This window comes from Lepidochelys kempii, chromosome 3, assembly GCF_965140265.1.
Source record: "Lepidochelys kempii isolate rLepKem1 chromosome 3, rLepKem1.hap2, whole genome shotgun sequence".
NCBI classification, from domain to species: domain Eukaryota; kingdom Metazoa; phylum Chordata; order Testudines; family Cheloniidae; genus Lepidochelys; species Lepidochelys kempii.
In genome coordinates this window covers 82,178,815-82,199,879 of record NC_133258.1, presented here as the reverse complement: position 1 = coordinate 82,199,879, position 21,065 = coordinate 82,178,815, and the positions used below count along the sequence as shown (strand labels likewise).

The 21,065-nt window shown below is 40.6% G+C and overlaps 1 protein-coding gene across 1 annotated transcript in view; it reads left to right on the top strand.

The window, feature by feature from the left end:
- SCML4 (Scm polycomb group protein like 4) overlaps positions 1-8,110 on the top strand; it is a 113,246-nt gene extending 105,136 nt beyond the window's left edge. The window contains exons 7-8 of the mRNA XM_073335165.1: positions 4,276-4,421; positions 7,895-8,110. Of these exons, the coding sequence (XP_073191266.1) occupies positions 4,276-4,421; positions 7,895-8,020 (272 nt within the window). The 3' untranslated portion in view covers positions 8,021-8,110. The remainder of the gene's footprint in view (positions 1-4,275; positions 4,422-7,894) is intronic.
- Positions 8,111-21,065: the final 12,955 nt, after the last annotated feature.

Sequence of the window (21,065 nt, the reverse complement as noted above, 5' to 3'; positions counted from 1 at the left end):
ATTCACCATGAATATTTAATTACCAAAACCATGTTATCCCATCATACCATCTCCTCCATAAACTTATCGAGTTTAATCTTAAAGCCAGATAGATCTTTTGCCCCCTCTGCTTCCCTTTGAAGGCTATTCCAAAACTTCACCCCTCTGATGGTTAGAAACCTTCATCTAATTTCTAGTCTAAATTTCCTGGTGGCCAGTTTATATCCATTTGTTCTTGTCTCCACATTGGTACTGAGCTTAAATAATTCCTCTCCCTCTCCGGTATTTATCCATCCCTCTGATATATTTATAGAGAGCATTCTTCTCTTCTGCAGACTAAACAATCCCAGTTCCGTCAGCCTCTCCTCATAAGTCATGTGCTCCAGCCCCCTAATAATTTTTGTTGCCCTCCGCTGGACGCTTTCCAATTTTTTCACATCCTTCTTGTAATGTGGGGCCCAAAACTGGACACAGTACTCCAGATGAGGCCTCACCAATGTCGAATAGAGGGGAACGATCACGTCCCTTGATCTGCTGGCAATGCCCCTACTTATACAGCCCCAAATGCCATTAGTCTTCTTAGCAACAAGGGCACACTGTTGACTCATATCCAGCTTCTCATCCACTGTAACCCTTAGGTCCTTTTCTGCAGAACTGCTGCCTAGCCGCTCGGTCCCTTGTCTCTAGCTGTGCATGGGATTCTTCTGTCCTAAGTGCAGGACTCTGCACTTGTCCTTGCTGAACCTCATCAGATTTCTTTTGGCCCAATCCTTTTGTCTAGGTCCCTCTGTATCCTATACCTACCCTCCAGTGTATCTACCTCTCCTCCCAGTTTAGTGTGGATGAAATAGGATCTATTCCTCTTCTTCCCCATCATCTGGTTTTAGGAAGAATGGAAAAGTGCTTTCTTCTCCCTCCCTTTCATTGCCTAGCTTTCCACATCCCATTCCATTAATTTGGTAATTTTTTGCCACCTGTCAAAAACGGGGAAATTGGATTTGACCTAGATTATGATCTCTAAAAATAATTATTCATACTGAACATTCACATCTCTTTGTAATCTGAGTATTCATTAACATCTTGATTAATTCTGATGACAGGATAGCATAAAATACCCATGAGAGATGAGACTTCTTCATTTATCTAAACCCTGTGTTAATTGCAAGTACCTTCAGACACAAGAAAGTACAGTATTTATCATACAACCATCAAACAATTTTGTTTATAATGTAGGATTCTTCCAGCAAAATGATGTTACCAAATCACCTTGTATAACATGTAATAAAGTCCTGTTGAAATTAAGTTTTTGTAAATGAAGAAGTTTATGGGGCTTTTTTTTAAGTTCCCAGATCAATAGACTATATGGCCAGAGTGAAAAGCTTGAAAAATGTTCTAAAACATATGGAAAACAGATCTTCCTGTACTTGCTTACCAAGACCCGAGTTCTGGATTTTGTGTGCAAATTAATGGTATGCCAGTTTCAACAATGCCCTGTTACTTTAATGCTTACTCATATGAGGTGGTGATACTGCAGTGATAAACCCCGTAAAATAAATATGGGTAAATTGGCTCTAAAACACGACAGATAATGTCAGCAAATAATCTATTGTAGGTGCTTGTGATGTCATTAACTAATGTCAGAAAAGCACAGAACCCTGAATTCAGGTTGTAGCAGAGAAGTGCTGGGGGAAATGGATTTCAAATATTAATATTTGGGGGAAAAAACAGTTAATGGTTTTCAAATCAGTGCTCTGTTACTGATTTGGAATTTGAAAGAGTGATTTTAAATTTCTGGGGCTTTTCAGATATCCTTGAAGAGTTCTACCAATACAGTCTGCTTAAAAGGGTCGTTTATATTTTATCTTAAAAACCTTAGCTTCAACTTATTGATTGTTTCATTGTCAGGGGTGAATTGAATTCTCTTGTCATTTCAACCTTCTCTTTTCTCCACCCTCCCCCTTCTTTTTATTAGAGAAATGGGTAATACTGTTAAAGACTTCCTGCTGTTCCCAGTGGGCCATCTGTTCTCCTCTGCCCTTCCATGGCATTTCTGGAAGCAATGCACATCAGACAAGAGTCACTGGGCCATACTCTGCCCTCACGTACACTGGTGTAGATGCACTGGGGTTGCTTTATATTGACACTGATGTAATCAGAAGCAGAGCTTTGCCTGACATTTTCATTTTCATGCTCATTCAGCACAATGGAGGCTAGATCACCTAGCAGGAGCAGTATCAAGGTCATAGTCTTCTACAGTTTATAGTGTCAGGGTAGAAACTTCCCTCTCAAATTCACTAGGTGCATCTGACTCACTGCGCCACTACCTAACCACCCTTTTTGGAGTGAAAACCTAAAGTCTGCCCTGGCCACTGACAGCCTTCCATTTGAACGGCCAACTGGCAGTTTTCTAGGTAGCTCCACACACATGCCTATATCTGGATTAGACTGAAAGCAAGGTTCCACCTTGATCAAGAGGGATAGAACTTGGTGCTTTTTTCAGCTAAGATAATGAGAACCTATTTCTGTCTAGCTGAAATTCTGCTTTCAAGATGCATCCTGTTTCTTTCGCTCGTCCCTGACAATGTATTCTACGTTGCTGATCATCCGATGGTTGGCAGAGATGGTACCATTCATTTGGCATGCTTTTTCTTCACAGCTTCATGCCAAAGATCCCAGATGTGCACTGCATTTATTCTGCTAGCGGAGCCCAGAGTTGCCTGATTGCATATGAACATGAACACTAGCAGTCTACTTAGAGGACCTGCAGCTACTCCTTGTCCTGTATATCCAAAAGAGTGACCTAGTAAATGAGAGTATAATTATCACGATATTTACATCAAATCCCAGTATGAAGCCCCGTCAGTCAGATTTGCACATCCATAGTATTGCTGCTTATTGGAGTCCATCTTTCATAATTGCAAAAATATACCGAATTATGTTACACTGTGAGATATTTTGGATGGCAAAAAAGTACCAGTATGCACAGCCTGGACATTAGGCAGGGATCCTGCTTGTAGGGGCAGATCCTCCGATGGTGCAAATCAGCCGAGCTCCATTGAAGTCCATGGGATACCAGTTTACATGAGCCGCTAATCCAGCCCATTCCATTTGCTCACATGTATTATAGTGCTCTCACTGGTCTGTGGGATTCTTACAGAGTTTATACATTTTTTCAAGCTCAGTGTTTCTTTGGCTGTCTCAGATCTTCTCTAATCAGCCACTTTGAGCCTCTCTGATTCCCCTATTGACTACTCTGGGCTTCTCTGGCCTCCAGTTTTTCAACTCGTCAGGTATTCTGATCTCCCCCTGCCTGCTCTGTTCTTTTTCTGTTGTGCCTGGTCTCTTACTATTCATATCTACTCATTAAAAATTCTGCTCTAACAAAGAGAGACGAGGCGGTTTTGGCTACTAAGGTGTTATGAGTCTATACGCTGCCTCCAGTTAATGTGAAGTTTGCTTTGTATAGACAAATGTAAACAGCTTTCCTGTAATCAAATGTCATCACATAGCACTGCAAATAGTGCAACACCATGAAGGAGGGGCGGGGGGCAGGTTGCATACACGTAGTGACTGAGATTTATAATTCTGCAGAGACTAGGAATAAAAACATAAATGCACTTTCATTCCAATGTGCCTTTATTGCCTTGATTTAAGGCTGGAACAGGCTGAAGTGACCTTAAATCATCCTGGGCTTATACCATTAAAAAGTCACATGTGCAATGTTCATCTTCGCACATTTTAGTAGCTCTCCAAATAGGCAATCACTGGGGACCTTCAACTTTGTGAGAGCCCGAGATTAGGAGGATATCAAATGGAAATGCTCTTTTAAGCTGCAGGATAAGTCAAAATATCTGAACACTAAGAACAAACAATTTGCTAAATCCCCATTTCATCCAGCCTTTGCACTGTATGGCTAATTCCTTTGTTTAGCGCTGTGGTGTTTTATCTCCAGGTGGGAGAGCAGTGCCTTCTTGAGCCAATATTCCTGCTGCCTGCAGATCAGACAGCAGTGGCTGCTCTGTTATGAGCATGGCAGCTGGTACGTTTTTTCCTTTCCCAGCAAGAGACTGAGCATTTCATCGTTTTTAACACAATTCACCAGCTGGGACCAAGTCTCCTAGTAAGCAGTCAAATACCTTCTCTTCTCCCCCCTGCCCCCCCGACCCCCACACCCACACCAGCCCGAACACCAACACCGTAGCAACCACCTAAGGCTGCCCTACTCCAAAGTGCTCTCAAAACTCATTAACTGGTATTAAGTTGTAACATGCTGTTATGGGCTTTTTCTATCCATAGCCTCAAGTCCTTCGCCAGAAAGACAAGATGCAGCTCGGCCGTCAAGCAAGAACCCTTCGACCTGGACTGTCGATGATGTGGTTTGGTTTGTGAAGGATGCAGATCCTCACGCGTTAGGTCCGCACGTGGAGCTTTTCAGAAAACATGTACGTAGGAGGCGGTCCATGGTGTAACCCAGCTATTTGGGCTGAGTTTACAGGTCATTGACTTTACCAAGTGAGAGTCTTATCTTGTGAGGCAAGGAGCATCCCCAACGCCTGCTGGCTGCAGGGGGAATTGCTTGCACTCAGCAGTTTACAAGACACAGCTGATGTTAACATCCAAGTGTTGGAGTTTAACTCTACATTAAAAGAACTTCTAGGTCCAGCCAGGTGATTCGTGTCAGCAGAGGCTGAGAGTAATGTGTGGAGGAATTGCTCTCTCAACCCCTGGAGGGAAGCAATGGCTTATGTCATTCTATAGCTAATCCCCTGAGCTGGGTGCTTAAGGCCATATCTTAATTAGCTCCAGCACTGTGTTTAAATGAAGTCCAGGCCAGTAAGGAGCTAACTTAGTTTCCTTGACCATTACAAACACCGTATGGCTTTCCTATAAACCGTTTGACAAAAGCATGGTATAAACCAGCAGTGTAGACAACATAGTTTAGCCATCTGCAGTTGAACAAAAGTTGCCTTGCTGGAAGGTTTTGAGACTGGGGCGGGGAGATGTAAATCAGGGGAAGCGGGTGTGAATGTGAGGGAGGATCCCAGAAACATGTGCAGACTTTCCCTGCTATTCCTCGCCCTGTCCCAGAAAGAAGAACGTTTGGGAAGTGACAAGTCTGCCTAGTACAAAAGCATCAGGGCGGTTTTTGTTTTGTTATTGCATATGTGGCAGATTCTGACATTATATTGTCTTATACAGCATGGAGCCTGGTGCGCTGACACAACAGCCTCTAGGTGAGCTATGCTGTAGGATTTTATGTGGTGCCATAGTCCTACAGTATTTGTGACAAAAGAGACCCAGTTAAATGGGCACTAAAATTTGCCACATCTTCCATTGTGAAGTACCCAGCACCTGTTGTATATACTTAGAGTCAGTTTCACTGTAAAATATGCAATAGGTCTGAGAGCTTGGGTGAGGCTACTGCACAACTCAATTCAATTAGGCCTTTGAAATATATATATCCCTGCAATTTTTCAACCTTCAAATCTAAGCTGGATTAGCATGGAGACCCCAGAGGGGAGAGGCAAGTGATTAGTCCATTAACCTTAGCCATATCTTCCTGTGTGTTAAATCTTTCTATGAAGCGTAATTTACTTTGAAGCACTTAATGTCATTGACAGGCCCAACAAGCACCTGAAATCATTGCTTTAGCAATCAACTAATCTTAGCCGTGACACCACCGTTGTAGCAGGGTGGTACAATGAAGAGAAAGTGGGAAAAGGAAAAGCAAATGAGGACAGTGCTATCTCTTGCCCTGTTATATTTAAAGTGACCATCAGGGATTGGGGATTGACTTATACTTACTGTGCCAAATTCACCTAAACAGCTGTAGGGAGAGATAATCCACCTTAGCCAGTCTATTCCCCTATCTCCACAACAGGGAAGGCAGTGAGTGGTACCATCACAGCCCTCCCTTGTGTTTTTCCCATGTAGGAAGGCAGCTCTTGCTTGTGGCCAAGATTCTGCAGTAACTCTGTCAAAAGTGGCTTCTGGGGGTGTGCACTGGATCCGCGAATCCCCCAACCTCCTGGGCTGTTTTCTGCGCTGCAGCCTCTCCCAGGGAGAGTTTCTGCATCTGGAGCCACTGCAACAGGGTCCAGGCTCAGAAGAGTCTAGCCCATAATTTATAGGGTCACTGAAGGGCGCAGAACTGGTGTGAGACCATCAGCTGTACACCTCTCTTGCAGTAGCATTTCTGGCAATGAGTGTGTGTGGTTTTGCAATGACCTCTCAGCAAGAAGAAAGCAGCAAAAGTGATACCCAGCCGTGGGAGAAGGGAAGGAGAGAGAGAGAGAGAGTTTGCAGAGGATAGTACATGACGGAGGAATACATGGAGAATTAACAAGTAGCAAAATCAAACTAAAAGGGAGCAAAGCAATGCAACGCTCTGATAGTTTAATTATGGTCAGTAATTGGCAAATGCATATGTGAAGGAGACTAAAATCTTTATGTTTAAGGTAATTAAACCTGTTCATTCAGAATTATAACCTGCCTCTTCCAGTGATGGATATTGTAATTGTGAGCACATATAGTTTTCTCGACCTTCTTCATATTGATTATTTTAGCTTTGTTCCAGTTAGCTTACCACTCGACAGTATTGCTTGCAGAGGGTGACCTTACTGAGAGGGGAAGCCTACATTTCCAGCCTCTGAAGTGGGACCAAGAAGTGGGAGGCGCAGTCTCATTTTGCTGTTTTAATCCTTTTATTCACGAGCAGCCTGATCCTGCAAACACTTATTACTGAGTATAGCGCTAGCTACTCCGAATAGTTCTAGTGAATCAACCCCACAGGGTTAGTGCCCCTTTAGGGATTACTCACCATGCTGAGAAATATGCTCGGGAATAAGTGTTTGCAGAAACAAGCCTTAATGCTTTCCTATTGCAGCTGGAAGCTGCTCGCTATCTCCAAATGCTACTGCAGTCTTGCAGGCTGTACTTGAGAAACCTGTGTCACTTCTTGCTCCCAATCCCTTATAGAAACACTCCAGTAGTCTACAATACTGGTCCAAATTACTGTGGGCCAGACCTCAACTAGTGTAAGTAAACCTGACTCCCTTGGCTTCAGTGAGTTACACCAGCTAAGGATCTGGTCCTGCATCTTCTAATAGTGCTATTGCAGAGTTTTAGATCATTACTGACATAGTATTAATAAAGAGAAATCAAGCAAACATACTTTTTCATCAGAGGGACATAGCTATTGCAGGATATTTAATTAAATATGAATGCTCCCTCTGGCACACTCTTGTCATGTAATTTAATTCTAACCCTTACATACTAATAATGTTAAAGGGAAAAAAACATTTTGAAAAAGCCGGATTCACTCTAATCACTCGATAGTATTTTATTTTACTTCATTCTAAACTCCAGAAGTTTGTTTTTCTTTATGCTATGCACATGTTGGTTGTATCCATATTTGAATGCAACATTGATTCTTCCTTTATCTTACCTTCTGAAAATGATAGGAAGAAGCGATAAGGAGAAAGTGGTTTCCAATGTGGTGTGTGGGGGCAAGAGGAGTGGAAATTGACCATCAACTGCTGATTGAGTGAATCATAAAGTGATCTTACTGTGGATCAGCACTAAGCACAATAATGGTCCGTGCACAGTAAGCTTGATAGTAATGCTTCATTAGTATAACTTGGATCACACAGACAAGCTCTGACCATCAAACAGAAACGATGAAATGTATGGAAGTCATGCTAATACTTAGCACTGATATGGCACGTTTTAACATCAAGGTGCTTTGATGAAACTTTAAAATTGACAAAATTTCAGCCAGCTCTACTCTGAATGAAGCCATTTGAAGATGCAGCTGGAAGATGTCTTAGCTGCAATGGAATGCTTGCTCTCTTACTTTTTCAGCACTGGTCACAGGTTATACATCTTGATTTTTCTCTCTCTTTTTTTAAAACAGGAGATTGATGGCAATGCTTTATTGTTACTGAAAAGTGACATGATCATGAAATACTTGGGGCTGAAATTAGGACCAGCATTGAAACTTTGTTACCACATCGATAAACTCAAGCAAGCAAAGTTCTGACATTTCCTTCAACAGTGGCCCAACATAATCCCAGATAGCAGACAAAAGGTAACATGTTGCCTTATAGAAATACATCAACTTGTGAATTGTTTTTCCCTCTTTTTTAACAAAGACTTTCTTTTTTAATACTTGTGCATCTTCACCTTTTTTTAATCCAATGGGGTCTTTTAGCTGTTCTGTGTTAATAATTTTCCAAAAAGTATATAATTACAATAATTATTTTATATCATTAATATTGTTATTATGATTATAGTAAGTCCTATTTTTGTAATCAGAAGTGGGAAATCGGAAACAAATACAGCTTTGACACATGCTGAGGACTGATGAGGGACTATAGAAGAGTCACTCATTAGCCACCTGTCAGCCTCTGGGGCATAATTAGTAATTTGCCAACATCTGGGGTGTGGTTATAATGCAGACCCAAGAACAACAGCATTATGAGATAAAAGGCCTGGAAAAGGTCAGATTAATGCCCTTTGTTTGGTCAGCTATTGTTGTCTTATGGGCACTACCCCCACGTCTTGCACTATCTGGAAAACTTGAAATTCTTTAGTTTAAAAAAAAAAAAATTCTGAAGACTGAAGTACCTTGTTTTCCCACTAGAGGGACAAATCCTAATAAACTCCAGGCTTCAGCTGCTGATGACATGGTGGCTTTCTATAGGGTGTGATTGAGCCACCTTGATTTTACATCTAGTATATACACAAATTAGGAACTGCAGCTCCTAGCATGATCGACCCTTCACTGCTCACCGACAACTAGTTCACGATTTAGAAAAACCAAAACGCAGAAAGCGTTCCTGATAGGATGCCACAACACACTGCATCTCGTTAAGTCAAAAAGTGGTTGGATAGCTCCCAGAGCATCTGGCATTCTCAGCAGTCTGCCTCCTTCCTTGAGCCATGCCTGTATGCCATATATTTTGTGGCACTCTTTAAAAAAGCAAAAGAGTACAGTGGAAATGTTCTCCAAAAAGAAGTTGAAAATACAACGCACACTGTACATTTGCAACTGTGTTGGATCTAAAAGGTAGATTTTCTAGATTAATTTCCTTACTGAAGCTGCCATTGTGGGTAATCTTGTTAACGTTCAGCACATATGCAGAGGTGTTGAGCATTAGGATTTAAGTGGATTCAAAATGTCCTTCTGCACCATAAAAGAACCAAAAAAAAAAAAAAAAAGACAAAATGTCCACATCCTATACAGCCATGTCAGGACAAGTATATTTTAAAAAAAATAATAGATTACTTATGGGTTGGATATGCTCTTATTTTCTTCTTTAAAAATGAGATTTATCAAAAGGATACCTCTACCCGTTCAGCTTAAACAGCATTCTCTTTAAATGAGTGTCCAGATTTTTTAGCAACTCTTTGAGATATTAGGGCTGTGTGATAGCCAGACTCAACCTGTCTCAGAGAATGGATTCCTGAACCTTTACATGGCAGTGATCAGATGGTACCATCCAATTCTGTTCATGTAGAATAAAATGTTACCAAAAATGTCATGCAGAACAAAACTCATTTTTATGTGCAACATTAGAATAAACCTGCTGCAAAAAAGATACAAATTCTGGGCTTGATCCTGAAAACACATATGAATTTGAATAATTTTAATCCCATGAGTAGTTTAATAGAACTCACTGGGGTTATTCACATGAGTAAAAGTTACTTATGCCCTTATATGTTTGCAGCATTGGCTCCGCAAATGACTGACCAGTTTTCAACAAGTTCTGTATGCACACTGAAATGCCTTTGAAATGAACACCTGAATAAATGTGTTAAATGAAATTCCTATAATACTAAGTATAAAATATACTAATATCTAAACATATGGACGATTAGAACTTTAAACTGAGCTGCATTGCTTTATGTCCGTGTTGCACAGAATGAAAATCTGCTCAGCCAGATGTGTGCTAGGGACATAAATGTGTTCACACCAACAAGACGGTTATACAGTTAATTGTTCACTGTTGCATTTTCAAAAGTTAAGTCTTTTACTTACAATAATGCTACTTATTTGACCTGCTTTTAAAGTCAGCCCAAAAGAGTGTAAAGACCTTGATATATCTGTAATGTCATACTCAGCAAATCCTAGGACAATCTAGTTTTCTTACGTGTTCTGCAATGTAGCCCATCTTTCTTATTTTTAAAAAAACTTCTGATTTTAGTTCCTTCCATCCAAAAACTCACTTCACTGTAACATAGCTAACTCCAAAAGAGAGCAGGTCAAACATTTTCCAGTGGGATGTTTTTTCCATTGCGAAATGCTGTTTCCTCAAAATCTAAACTTTCCAAGGGAACCTGCTGATTTTGAGAAAATTTTGTTTTGGAAACCTCCCTGAAACAAACATTTCACTATTATTGAAACACTTCTCTTTTGACATTCTTGGGAGGAATATTTTGGGGGTTTTGTTTTCAAAACAACGTTGTCATTTGAAAATGTTTTTGATTGTATATTATGTAGAAAGTCAAATTTGAATGAAATGTTTCAATTGACCCAAACCATTTTTTAAAAAAATTCATTTTGTATAAAATATCTAAATTCAGTGTTTTGCTCTGATTTGGAAGAAACCCAAATTTCAAATTCTGGAGTTTCCCACAGAACAGAAGTTCTGGTTCCTCACAGCTCTACTCCTAACATACTTTCTTTCCTCTCTCTGCCCCTCTTTTAGCCATTAAAACTGAATAGTAATCAGAAGGCAGAGACAATACTAACAACATATATAAATTAGCTAGCAACAATGATATTTTTACATCCAATGTGCTGGAAGAATTTTCATACACCATTGTATGAAACTTGTATATACAGTCAGTGGTGCTATTTTTTTTATATTAAACTTTTAAATATGACAGACTGTTGAAGTCAGGATGTTTTAATGTTTTGTCCTTGGTGTTTTGTTTTCATTGATTGTATTGCATAGAAGTACAATATATAGCAAAAAAAAACCCTCCTTTTTGTGTGTTTTGAAATTAAAGGCAATTAGGGGGCAAGCATTATTGAAGCAATATTGCGATTATAACTAACTTTCCCCCTCACAAGTCTTGTCAAAGATGGTAGTTAAATAGCTCTGCTGTGTAAAACCGGTCAGGCCACTTCCTCTGAACAAGCACTAAAGAGTCAGAACATACATGTCATTCATTTCCAAATTAGATGCATTTTTAAACATAGTTGGTACAAATTACTTTGCTTCTTGTTCCGTTCATGGCTTTCACTTCAGACTGTAGCCAATCAAGTTCTACTTTTGAACCATCCTGAGAGGTGTGTGTGTATGTATGTATCCTCATAAGCAACTATGTGGGTCTGTTTTCTACTTTAAAAGAATCATAGCTGGATCAAAAGACATTTGCTACAAGCAATTTCAACATTTTATGAGTATTCCCTTTTGTTTACAAATGTAGGCATAGTCTAAGAATTTGGGGGAAAGTTGTGAGTGAGTTCTTTAGCTACTGTAGCTAAAACAGCCTATCCCCCAAATATACCTGCTGCTGACCTTTTTTTAAAATGGCCGACCAATTCGACCTATTCTGTTCATACAGCTCATTCATTTTTCCTTCTCACTGACCACTGCTGCTGTCATGGCATCTTCTCCCTCACTGACAAATGCGTCCCTCCAGAGCAAGGGCTGGATTAGCTCCATAAATTGCCCCCTGGCAATCCAGTGCTGTCAGCCTCCACTTGGCCTGAGCCTACTTTTGAACCTGGGCCCCTCTTGTGTGGCAGCAAGGGGAGCTGCTGCTTCTGCAGAACAGTCTTGCTCAGCATGATCAATGCATAAAGGTACCCTTGAAACAGGCTGTGGCAAAAGCATTGCTGAGAGCCATATACTGCCCCCAAACCATACACTGAATTCCCATGGGAGTGAGCTGTCTTAAAAAGATGCTGTCTTTTTTTTTTAAAAAAAAAAAGGGGGGGGGAAACGACATCGGGGGGAAAAAACAAATAGAACATTAGTAAAAGATTGGGGAAAATACTGACTGGACTTTTGTCTTAGAAAGATTGTTTGCAGTAACAAACGCAATAGTCTAGCTCAGTTAGCACCATTACCAAATGGGAGGTTGAAAATGGCTTAAGAAATGGGCTTTAGATTGAAAGGTTTGAGTGCTAGGGCCTGATTCTCATTGGCGTAAGCACTCCTTTAAAGCTCTCTGGCCTAACCTGCTATAAGCCCCCTTTGTTCTGCTAGAACAATGTAAATTGGCCTGGTTGTAAATGAGAATTGCTTCCCCCACCCTCGCCCCGTAACCATGCTTGTATCTTTAGTTTTTCTGATCTGAAAGACAGAGATGTACCTGCCAGTGGTCCGAGCAGCAATATTTGCATTGAAGTAGGAGGGGGGATGTCATTTCCCCCTCTAGACTGGGATACACAATCCCTGTCGTGGGGGAAGGTTGAGCCTTAGCTCACAAAGATATGTCCGGAGAGGAATTTGATTTGACCTTTGGAATACTCCTGCTCAGCTGCAAGGGGGGAGCAGTGAGTGGAGAGGCAGTGAGGTTAACTGCAGAGCAAGTGCCCCAGCGACCCCCAGTAGGTGGTGGAGCTACTGCAGGTCATCCCTGCAGCCCAGCTGGTTGTGTGAGGATTCAGCTGGGTTGCCAAATGGGTGAGAGGGATATCAGAGGTGTGAGTGCAAGCCGAATGGGTGACACCCGACAGTCCTGTTCTCTGCTCACACTACTTCTGATCAAGAGCCCACTGATGTCATTAGAAAAGAGTCCCATTGGCTTCAATGGGCTTTCCTCCAGCCCTAAATCATAAGGTGCCACAAGTACTCCTTTTCTTTATTCAAGTCAATAGTTATACTGGTGTGAAACTAGTGGAACAGAGAGGAGACTCATGCCTCTAGTGTTCCAGTCCAGAGGATTACTGTGTATTATTTGTAAGCCACAGTGAAATGTTCAGTTCTGTACACTGAGTCTGTTTCTACACATGGGGTTTTCTCCCCTTTGGAGTTAGTTATAAGAATGCTCTGTTGGCACATGCTTCTTCTGTATCGAAGGACTTGGGACTATTAGAAAAATAACTCACAATAAGCCCTTTGAGGGAAATGTGGAGGAGAATTGTGTCCTTTTCCAAAAGCAAACCTTAGTGCAAGGGTTCTAGAATGCAGCACACGAACACATAAAGTGTCACACTCTTTATAATATTGCAGTAGCTCAAACAGGGTTGCAGAAATGGGAAAATCCATACCCACAATATATGGTTCTAAATCTGTACAGCTTTGCCGGAAAATGCCAGCAAATCACAGCCACACTACCTTCGAGTGCTTGCAATAGCTACATGCTGCTTCCTAATCCACACTCCCTTCCTGGACAATTGGAAACGGTTTCTTTTGGAAATCTAAAATTGTACTTGAAAAAGAATCACTTTTATTCATTGCCCCGAGTTCAATATTATGGAAACATGTCTGCTAACCATTTGCTTTGTGTAATTTGTACTAATGCTAATAAGAAACAGCTGCGATGCTTCCTGTTGTAAATTCTTTTGTGGTGGTAGTGGCATTATCGCATACACTTCCCCAATGTGATGGACTCTAGTAAGACAGAGCTCTTATTCTGACACTGTGCAGCTTGAGCAAATGCCATCAACTCAAAGTAGAGCTATGCAAACCTTAATTGAGAGGATGTCTCTCTTTGTTCCCAGTCTCTGAACTACCAGGTGCCTGGCTCTGAACTGTTGGGTGAGTTCACATGATGCATTGGAGATAAGTCACTGCGTGCGTAGTGTTTTCAGCACTACTGGATTCAGCATAAGTGTAAGTGGCAGGTTAGGTTACTTGCAGTTTAAGCAACGGGCTTTCAGTCTGAGGTTAAGCAGTAGAGGAAGGCAGTTTATTTTTAAAAGAAATGTTCTAGTAAAATATGTTGGCACTTTAAGACTCAGACTGAAGCACAGACGGCTTTTCTCAGCGGCAGTCCCAAGTAAAATGTTTCCCTTATCCATGGCTAAATAAAGAATCTTGATCCTATTGAGGCCAATGTAAGTTTTACTATTGACTTCAGTGGGACCAGAGCTTGGCCCAGAAAGGAGGGCGAGCTTCAGCCAAGTTCTAAAGTAAGCAGAACCTAACAAGGCCTATTTCATCCTCCCTTGATCTACTAAGAAATAACAAAAGCTCACCAACCTACTCCAGTCCCTCTCCCATACAACTCCTTCCCTGCTGGTTTATATACTTATCTGCTGCCCAGGGAATCATTTCCTGTTGCTAATGAAGCCTATTAGTATTCCAATAGGGAGCTTTGCTAATACACCCATTTTTGTCAGCGAAGTGCAGGTTGGGTGGCAGTGTGAGAGGGGGAGGTGTTAACGCCCTGCCTACCAGAATCTGTGTAGGATCCTTTCAGCTGCGTGCCAGAAGAAAACATTCCATAAGGCTGTTACATACACATGGATGTTTGATGAGTTCTCAGTTTTGAAAGGCAAATTAAATTAATAGAATATCAGGGTTGGAAGGGACCTCAGGAGGTCATCTAGTCCAACCCCCTGCTCAAAGCAGGGCCAATCCCCAATTTTTGCCCCAGATCCCTAAGTGGCCCCCTCAAGGATTGACCTCACAACCCTGGGTTTAGCAGGCCAATGCTCAAACCACTGAGCTATCCCACCCCCCTAATTCTACATACAGAGCTTCTAAACACTGAACCAAGCAAAATCTCCCATTGATTTATACATGACTCCACTGAGAGTTTTCCCAGCATAAGCACTTTGGGATCAGACCCCTAGTGAAATTTAAAAACTGTTTAAAACCAATCTAAGTGGCCCATTACATTTAGCCACTTTAATAGTAATGGCACTTGATAGTGCTTCAAATGCATCAGTCTCTTGGATGGTGTCATACTAAAATAATAAGGCCAGATAGGACAATAGGAAAGAGTCCACCTGCTACTGAAGTCTTTTCCTTTGGTTTCTGGAGAGCTGCCAAGAACAGTGCTTGAGACTGGGCAGGAGAAGGATGATGGGCATGTGTGTGGCTTAGCTAGGCTGGCCTGGTTTTGTAGGCAGGCGGTGAAGTGAGTAAAATAAAAGCAGGGCTCACAAGCTGAGAAGAGCAGGTTTCAAAGAGGAGGAAGTCCTGTGTTTTCCTGGTGTCCCCTTGTCATCTGTGGCCTACTTCCAGACTTGTATAGAATCTTTCCTGAACATATCCATGTTTCTTTATAGCCCATTGTTATTGTTAAGGGCAGAGATCATGGTGCCCTTCTCTTTTAAAGATAAAAATACTGGCCACCAGTTCCCGATTATAAGTACTTTATAAAAGAACAGGAATCAGTAAAGGGCTGCAGACAAAGGAAAATAATAGTAAGGACATTTTAGAATGTAATTGCTATGCAACTGTCACTGTCTTTGCACTCAGAAGTAAGGCAGGGTGAGAGAGAGAACTTCTGAACTTGGGTGAATCTAAACCAGCGAAAGATTGATGTTTAATTGTATTCCTTACTTTGATGGTTGCCTGAGCCGTAATGTGTTTTCTGACTATGCGTATTTGCTGCAATGGCAGTACTGAGAATTGATCAACACACCTGAGTTTCAGAGGAATAAAATGACTATCTGTCAAATCTAATCTCTCCTCTCCATGGCATTTCTAACGTGCTGTAGTACTTCGGAGTGTCCTTACCAACTTGATCCCATTTTGTGTTGTACTTAAGGAAGAAGCGCTCTTCTTTTCTTATGGCACAGTAATGCAAAAAGTTCAAAGAGCAGATGCTGCCGGATGCTGTAGGCCAGATTCTCAGCTGGTATACATTGGCATCACTCCATTCACTTCATTGGAATTACACTAATTTACACCAGCTGAGGTTCTGGCCCTGTACATTATATGTACAGTAGAACCTCAGAGTTATGAACACGTTGGGAATAGAGGTTGTTCATCTGAAATATCCATAACTCTGAACAAAACATTATGGTTGTTCTTTCAAAAGTTTACAGCTGAACACTGACTTCATCCAGCTTTACTGTGCAGAAGGAAAATGCTGCCTTTAACCATCTTAATTTAAATGAAACAAGCACAGAAACAATTTCCTTATCTTGTCAAATCTTTTTTTAACTTTCCCTTTATTTTTTTAGTAGTTTACATTTAACACAATGCTGTGCTGTATCTGCCTTTTCTTTTCTTTTCTTTTCTTTTCTTTTCTTTTCTTTTCTTTTCGTCTCTTCTGCTGCTTGATTGTGTACTTCCAGTTCCAAATGAGGTGTGTGTGGCTGACTGGTCAATTTGTAACTCTATGGTTCTACTGTAAAATATGACTGGCAGAAGTTAGGAATCTAGAGTCTGTGAGGGGGAACCTGTGTGCATTTTTTACACCACAGAGCAGAAAATCAAGATCCAAACCATTAGTCCACTATTCCTCTATCTCACACAACCCACTGCCTGATTCATCTATGCACTTTGCAATCCTAGAAGTGAAGGGCAGAAAAGAGCTATCGGCTCATCCAGTCTGTGTCCCCATAAGAAGCCAGTCCAGATTCCAATCTTTCAGTTCCACTGCTGTAAATTCAGTGGAGTTACTCCACATTTACACCAGTGTAACTGAGAGCAGAAGCTGACCCTCCATCCCTTGGTGCTAATGAGGTTCAAACCCAAGATCTCTTGTTTACATTTGTTCACAAAATGGCATCCTCCATGCACATTCGGGGGCTGGACAGAATTGTCCCATGGATGTAGCTGGTCAAGAGGTCATAGTCATGGCTTTCATAGCGTACAATGCATGGGTTGCCTACATAGACGGCACATCACTGATTCAGGGTGCTAGTGGTGTGAGAGGGAGAGCGAGAAGTCAAGAGGAGAGATTGTGTTCAATAGCACATAAAGTATCCTGTAAATATAAAGCTTGTTACTTTCATTACAATATTTGCATGGTCCTCATTTCATCCTGAAACGTGCGGACAGATTTGAACTCACTTACACCAGTGTGAATTCAGAGTGACTCCTTGGCACTTCTCCAGCTTTATCCCAGTGTTACTGGAATCAGAATTTGGCTCCATATCTCTTGTTTCAACCAGTGGGAGGGACATGTGCAGGAGAGTTTTTATCCAGCTGTGGAAGGTGGCAGTTCTACACCAGGCCTCAAAATAGCACAAATCCTGCTTACACTTTTTAATATTGCACTGAGTTCCCTTCCAAATCCCCAGTATTAGATCCCACAGCCAGTGAAGTGTGGATTATGTGGGGGGGAGGGGGTTAGTTGCTAATTGGGCTCAGAGTGTGTTAGCTTTGATTTTTAATGTGCTGTAATTTGATAACTAAGCCTCAGATTCTGCAGTGACTGGATAAGAAGGGTTGCTTTCATCACATTCTGCAGATATTTTACAATCTCAGACTGTTTTAAAAATATAATATATATTAACCTTGACCTCATCAAACCGTGAATTGCATCTTCTCCTTCTCCTTATTCTAGATCCCTAGAAATAGCTATTTTGCAAGGGACTTTACATATCAAGTGAGTTTGTAGATACTTTTCATGTATGTACAGTATCCAGCGGAAAACTGAATAGAAGACAGTGAAATCCTATTCAAATTCTCAGACTCATGCTGTCTTCAATTCAGTTTGCCCCAATTTGTTATCATCTAAACAATTTACTACTGATAAATAAAAGACCGCTGCATCACAGATTATTAAGAGTGAATACCTGCATTACTGGTCTGGTTCAAAACTCATCAAAATCAGTGGTGCCTTTCCATTGACTTCCAGGGGCTTTCAGTCAGGCCCCATGTATCTCGTCTCCAAATGGATAAATTAGCTTAGATATATTAACTTACCAGGACTCTTCAATAGCAATTTGTATATTGCAAAATAGCTTGTAAATAAATGAGATTTCCTTTTTATTAGCCTTGTGTTATCATGGTGCAATTATGGGATTGAATGACGTTGACTGAAATATTAGGTCTTGTAACTAAATGTAAGGTGTATACATAAGCCTCTTTCATTTTGAAACTCTTTGATTCGAGAGCCCTGATTACTTTCATGTTTCTGCTTCGTTATTTCACCTTCATACTGCCATATTGGACTGACCAGGCTTGCTACTAGCAGCCTACCTGTGAAAGGCAGCTTGGTGCATTTCCCCAGCAGGATTGTTTCAGTATAAAACTATTATCACGGCATACAGCGTAGGCCGATGGCAATGGCTCAATTCAAACCTTTCTCATCTTGCTAAGAAAGACCCAGGATCAACCTCTTTCCCAGTGCATCATCCACCAGTAGCTGTAGATTCTGTTTCCTTTCGTGCTCTTATTGGCTTTTTTGCATCACAGGCCAGTTTACCAGCATGTCTGATTCATGCATTAGCTTTTAAAACTTTCAAAACCTGATTCTTCTCTCACCTTGGTATAAACTGGGAGCAACTCCATTGACTGGAGAGGAGAACTGGACTCACATTTTTCTCGTTTGGCCTTGGCACTGGGTTTTTTCCTTCAATGAGAGAGAAATCATCGTGGTCTGGGAGTTCATTAAGGCCCTGATTCAGCAAAGTACTTATGCACAGGCTTAAACTCCATTGACTTTAATGGGACTAAGGCATGTGCTTAGAATTCAATCCCTGCTTAAGTGCTTTGCTGAATCTGGGCCGAAGCTATGCAGTTTCTGAGTCTGTGAAGCCTGATTGTATGCAATAGGCAATTCTTTCATGTACATGGGGTTTATTCTGCAGCTCTTTTGGTTCAGTCAGTGCAATATTTTAGCATTACTTTATTTTTTAAATATTTTCTGGGGATTCCCAATAAGTTTGTGGGTTACAGAGACAATTTAGAGGCCTGTGATTTTTTAAAAAAGTTTATTTTACTACTATTATTATTATTTTGATTATTACTATTAATAATAATTAATAATGCAAGTGCTCTCCTATTTCAAACCAATCATACTTACTAAAGATACTCTACGGTATATTGTTAATTATGCCAGTGTTATAGTATGGTACTAACATCAGGGAAAAGATGTCTTATTCATATTTCTGTTTCTTGGAAATGCGATGCTGCCTCTTTAACACTTTAATGTTTTCTCAAATGGCAAAACGTCTCAAACATTCCTGTTTAACAATAATCGTTTCATACAAATGACCACTGTATTATATGAAATAGTTTTGTATTCATTTTGCGAATATGCAAACAACAGAGACCTAGCAGTAAAGACAAATGTGGAACTTATACAATGGGTGAGAATAATTAAGAGATAAGAAGCCCGGAGTTCTAGGAATGGCATGATTATGACAAAGAACATATTAGTATTATCGGCCTCAGAATTAAAGAGATTTGGCTTCAATTTGTATGCTGTGTGCGCACATATATTGTATTATAGATGCAACCCACACCCCTGGATACATACACACATGCAAACAAAACAAAGACTTTCAATTTAGTATGTTCTGTATGGGTGGATCTAATGTATTCATTCTTACTATGTACAGTGTTTTCATACCTTTATTATCATGTAACAAACATTGTGTCAAACTGTGCTTTTTTATTTCTTCATATCAATTTTTTTTTATTATTTGTAACTTATTCCTTCAAGTGGATTCTCTGTCACTATTAGAGGCATGTTTTAATGTATAGTTGTATACTGACTATTCTGTGTGCTGTATTCTACTGTTTGCATCTTAATTAAGCTGATTATTACTGGCCTTAATGTTTTACAGTTGTTTAAAAACTAAATTTGTCTGGGTTTCAATATTTGATGCAGTATGTTTAAGATGCAGTAAATTGGAGGACCAGCTGTGATTAAACAGACAGGTCCCAAACCTTCAAATTTATGTTTAATGAGCAATGCCAGTACTTTCTTTTACTATTGCAAAATTATTTCTGTATTTTTAATAAAGAATTGCATTTACTTGGTTCTATGTATGTTTTATCTAATAAACTGTATTTTTTAAATAACTGTCTGATCTCGATAATATATCTTTATGCATGCATGTATATACACACATACACATAGCATTTTTACTAGCACAACGCAGCTAGCTTGAAAAATTCCCGATGGTATTACACACTTCATGAGCCTGCAGTGGTGTTAATAGTAGAATTACCACCTAACCTGTCCTGTGCAGAGCTAGGCTCATATTTTTAGTCTGACTCCTTTGGTACACAAGCAAGGGATGGATACTGCCGTGTCAGCCTATTGATAAATCTCCACTGCAGCACATTAGCATCAATGATTAGTTGCAGGAAAGGCAGTTTCTCCGGTTTCTGCACTGAATCAGGGGTGTTGAAGCTGCTACAAACGCTGTCAGATTCCTAAAAAAAACCAGGAGTACCTGTGGCACCTTAGAGACTCACAAATTTATTAGAGCATAAGCTTTTGTGGGCTACAGCCCACTTCATCGGATGCATAGAATGGAACATAGAGTAGGAAGATATATGTCCACACACACGTACAGAGAAGGTGGAAGTTGCCATACAAACTGTAAGAGGCTAATTAATTAAGATGAGCTATTATCAGCAGGAGAAAAAAACTTTTGTAGTGATAATCAAGATGGCTCATGAAGACAGTTGACAAGAAGATGTGAGGATACTTAACATGGGGAAATAGATTCAATGTGTGTAATGACCCCGCCACTCCCAGTCTCTACGCAAACCCAAGTTAATGGTATCTAGTTTGCATATTAATTCAAGCTCAGCAGTTTCTCATTGGAGTCTGTTTCTGAAGCTTTTCTGTTGCAAAATTGCCATCCTTAAATCTTTTACTGAGTGGCTAGAGAGGTTGAAGTGTTCTCCTACCGGTTTTTGAATGTTATGATTCCTGATGTCAGATTTGTGTCCATTTATTCTTTTGCGTAGAGACTGTCCTGTTTGGCCAATGTACACAGCAGAGGGGCATTGCTGGCACATGATGGCATATATCACATTGGTAGATGTGAAGGTGAACGAACCCCTGATGGCGTGGCTAATGTGATTAGGTCCTATGATGGTGTCACTTGAATAAATATGTGGACAGAGTTGGCATCGGGCTTTGTTGCAAGGACAGGTTCCTGGGTTAGTGTTTTTGTTGTGTGGTGTGTGGTTGCTGGAGAGTATTTGCTTTAGATTGGGGGGCTGTCTGTAAGCAAGGACTGGTCTGTCTCC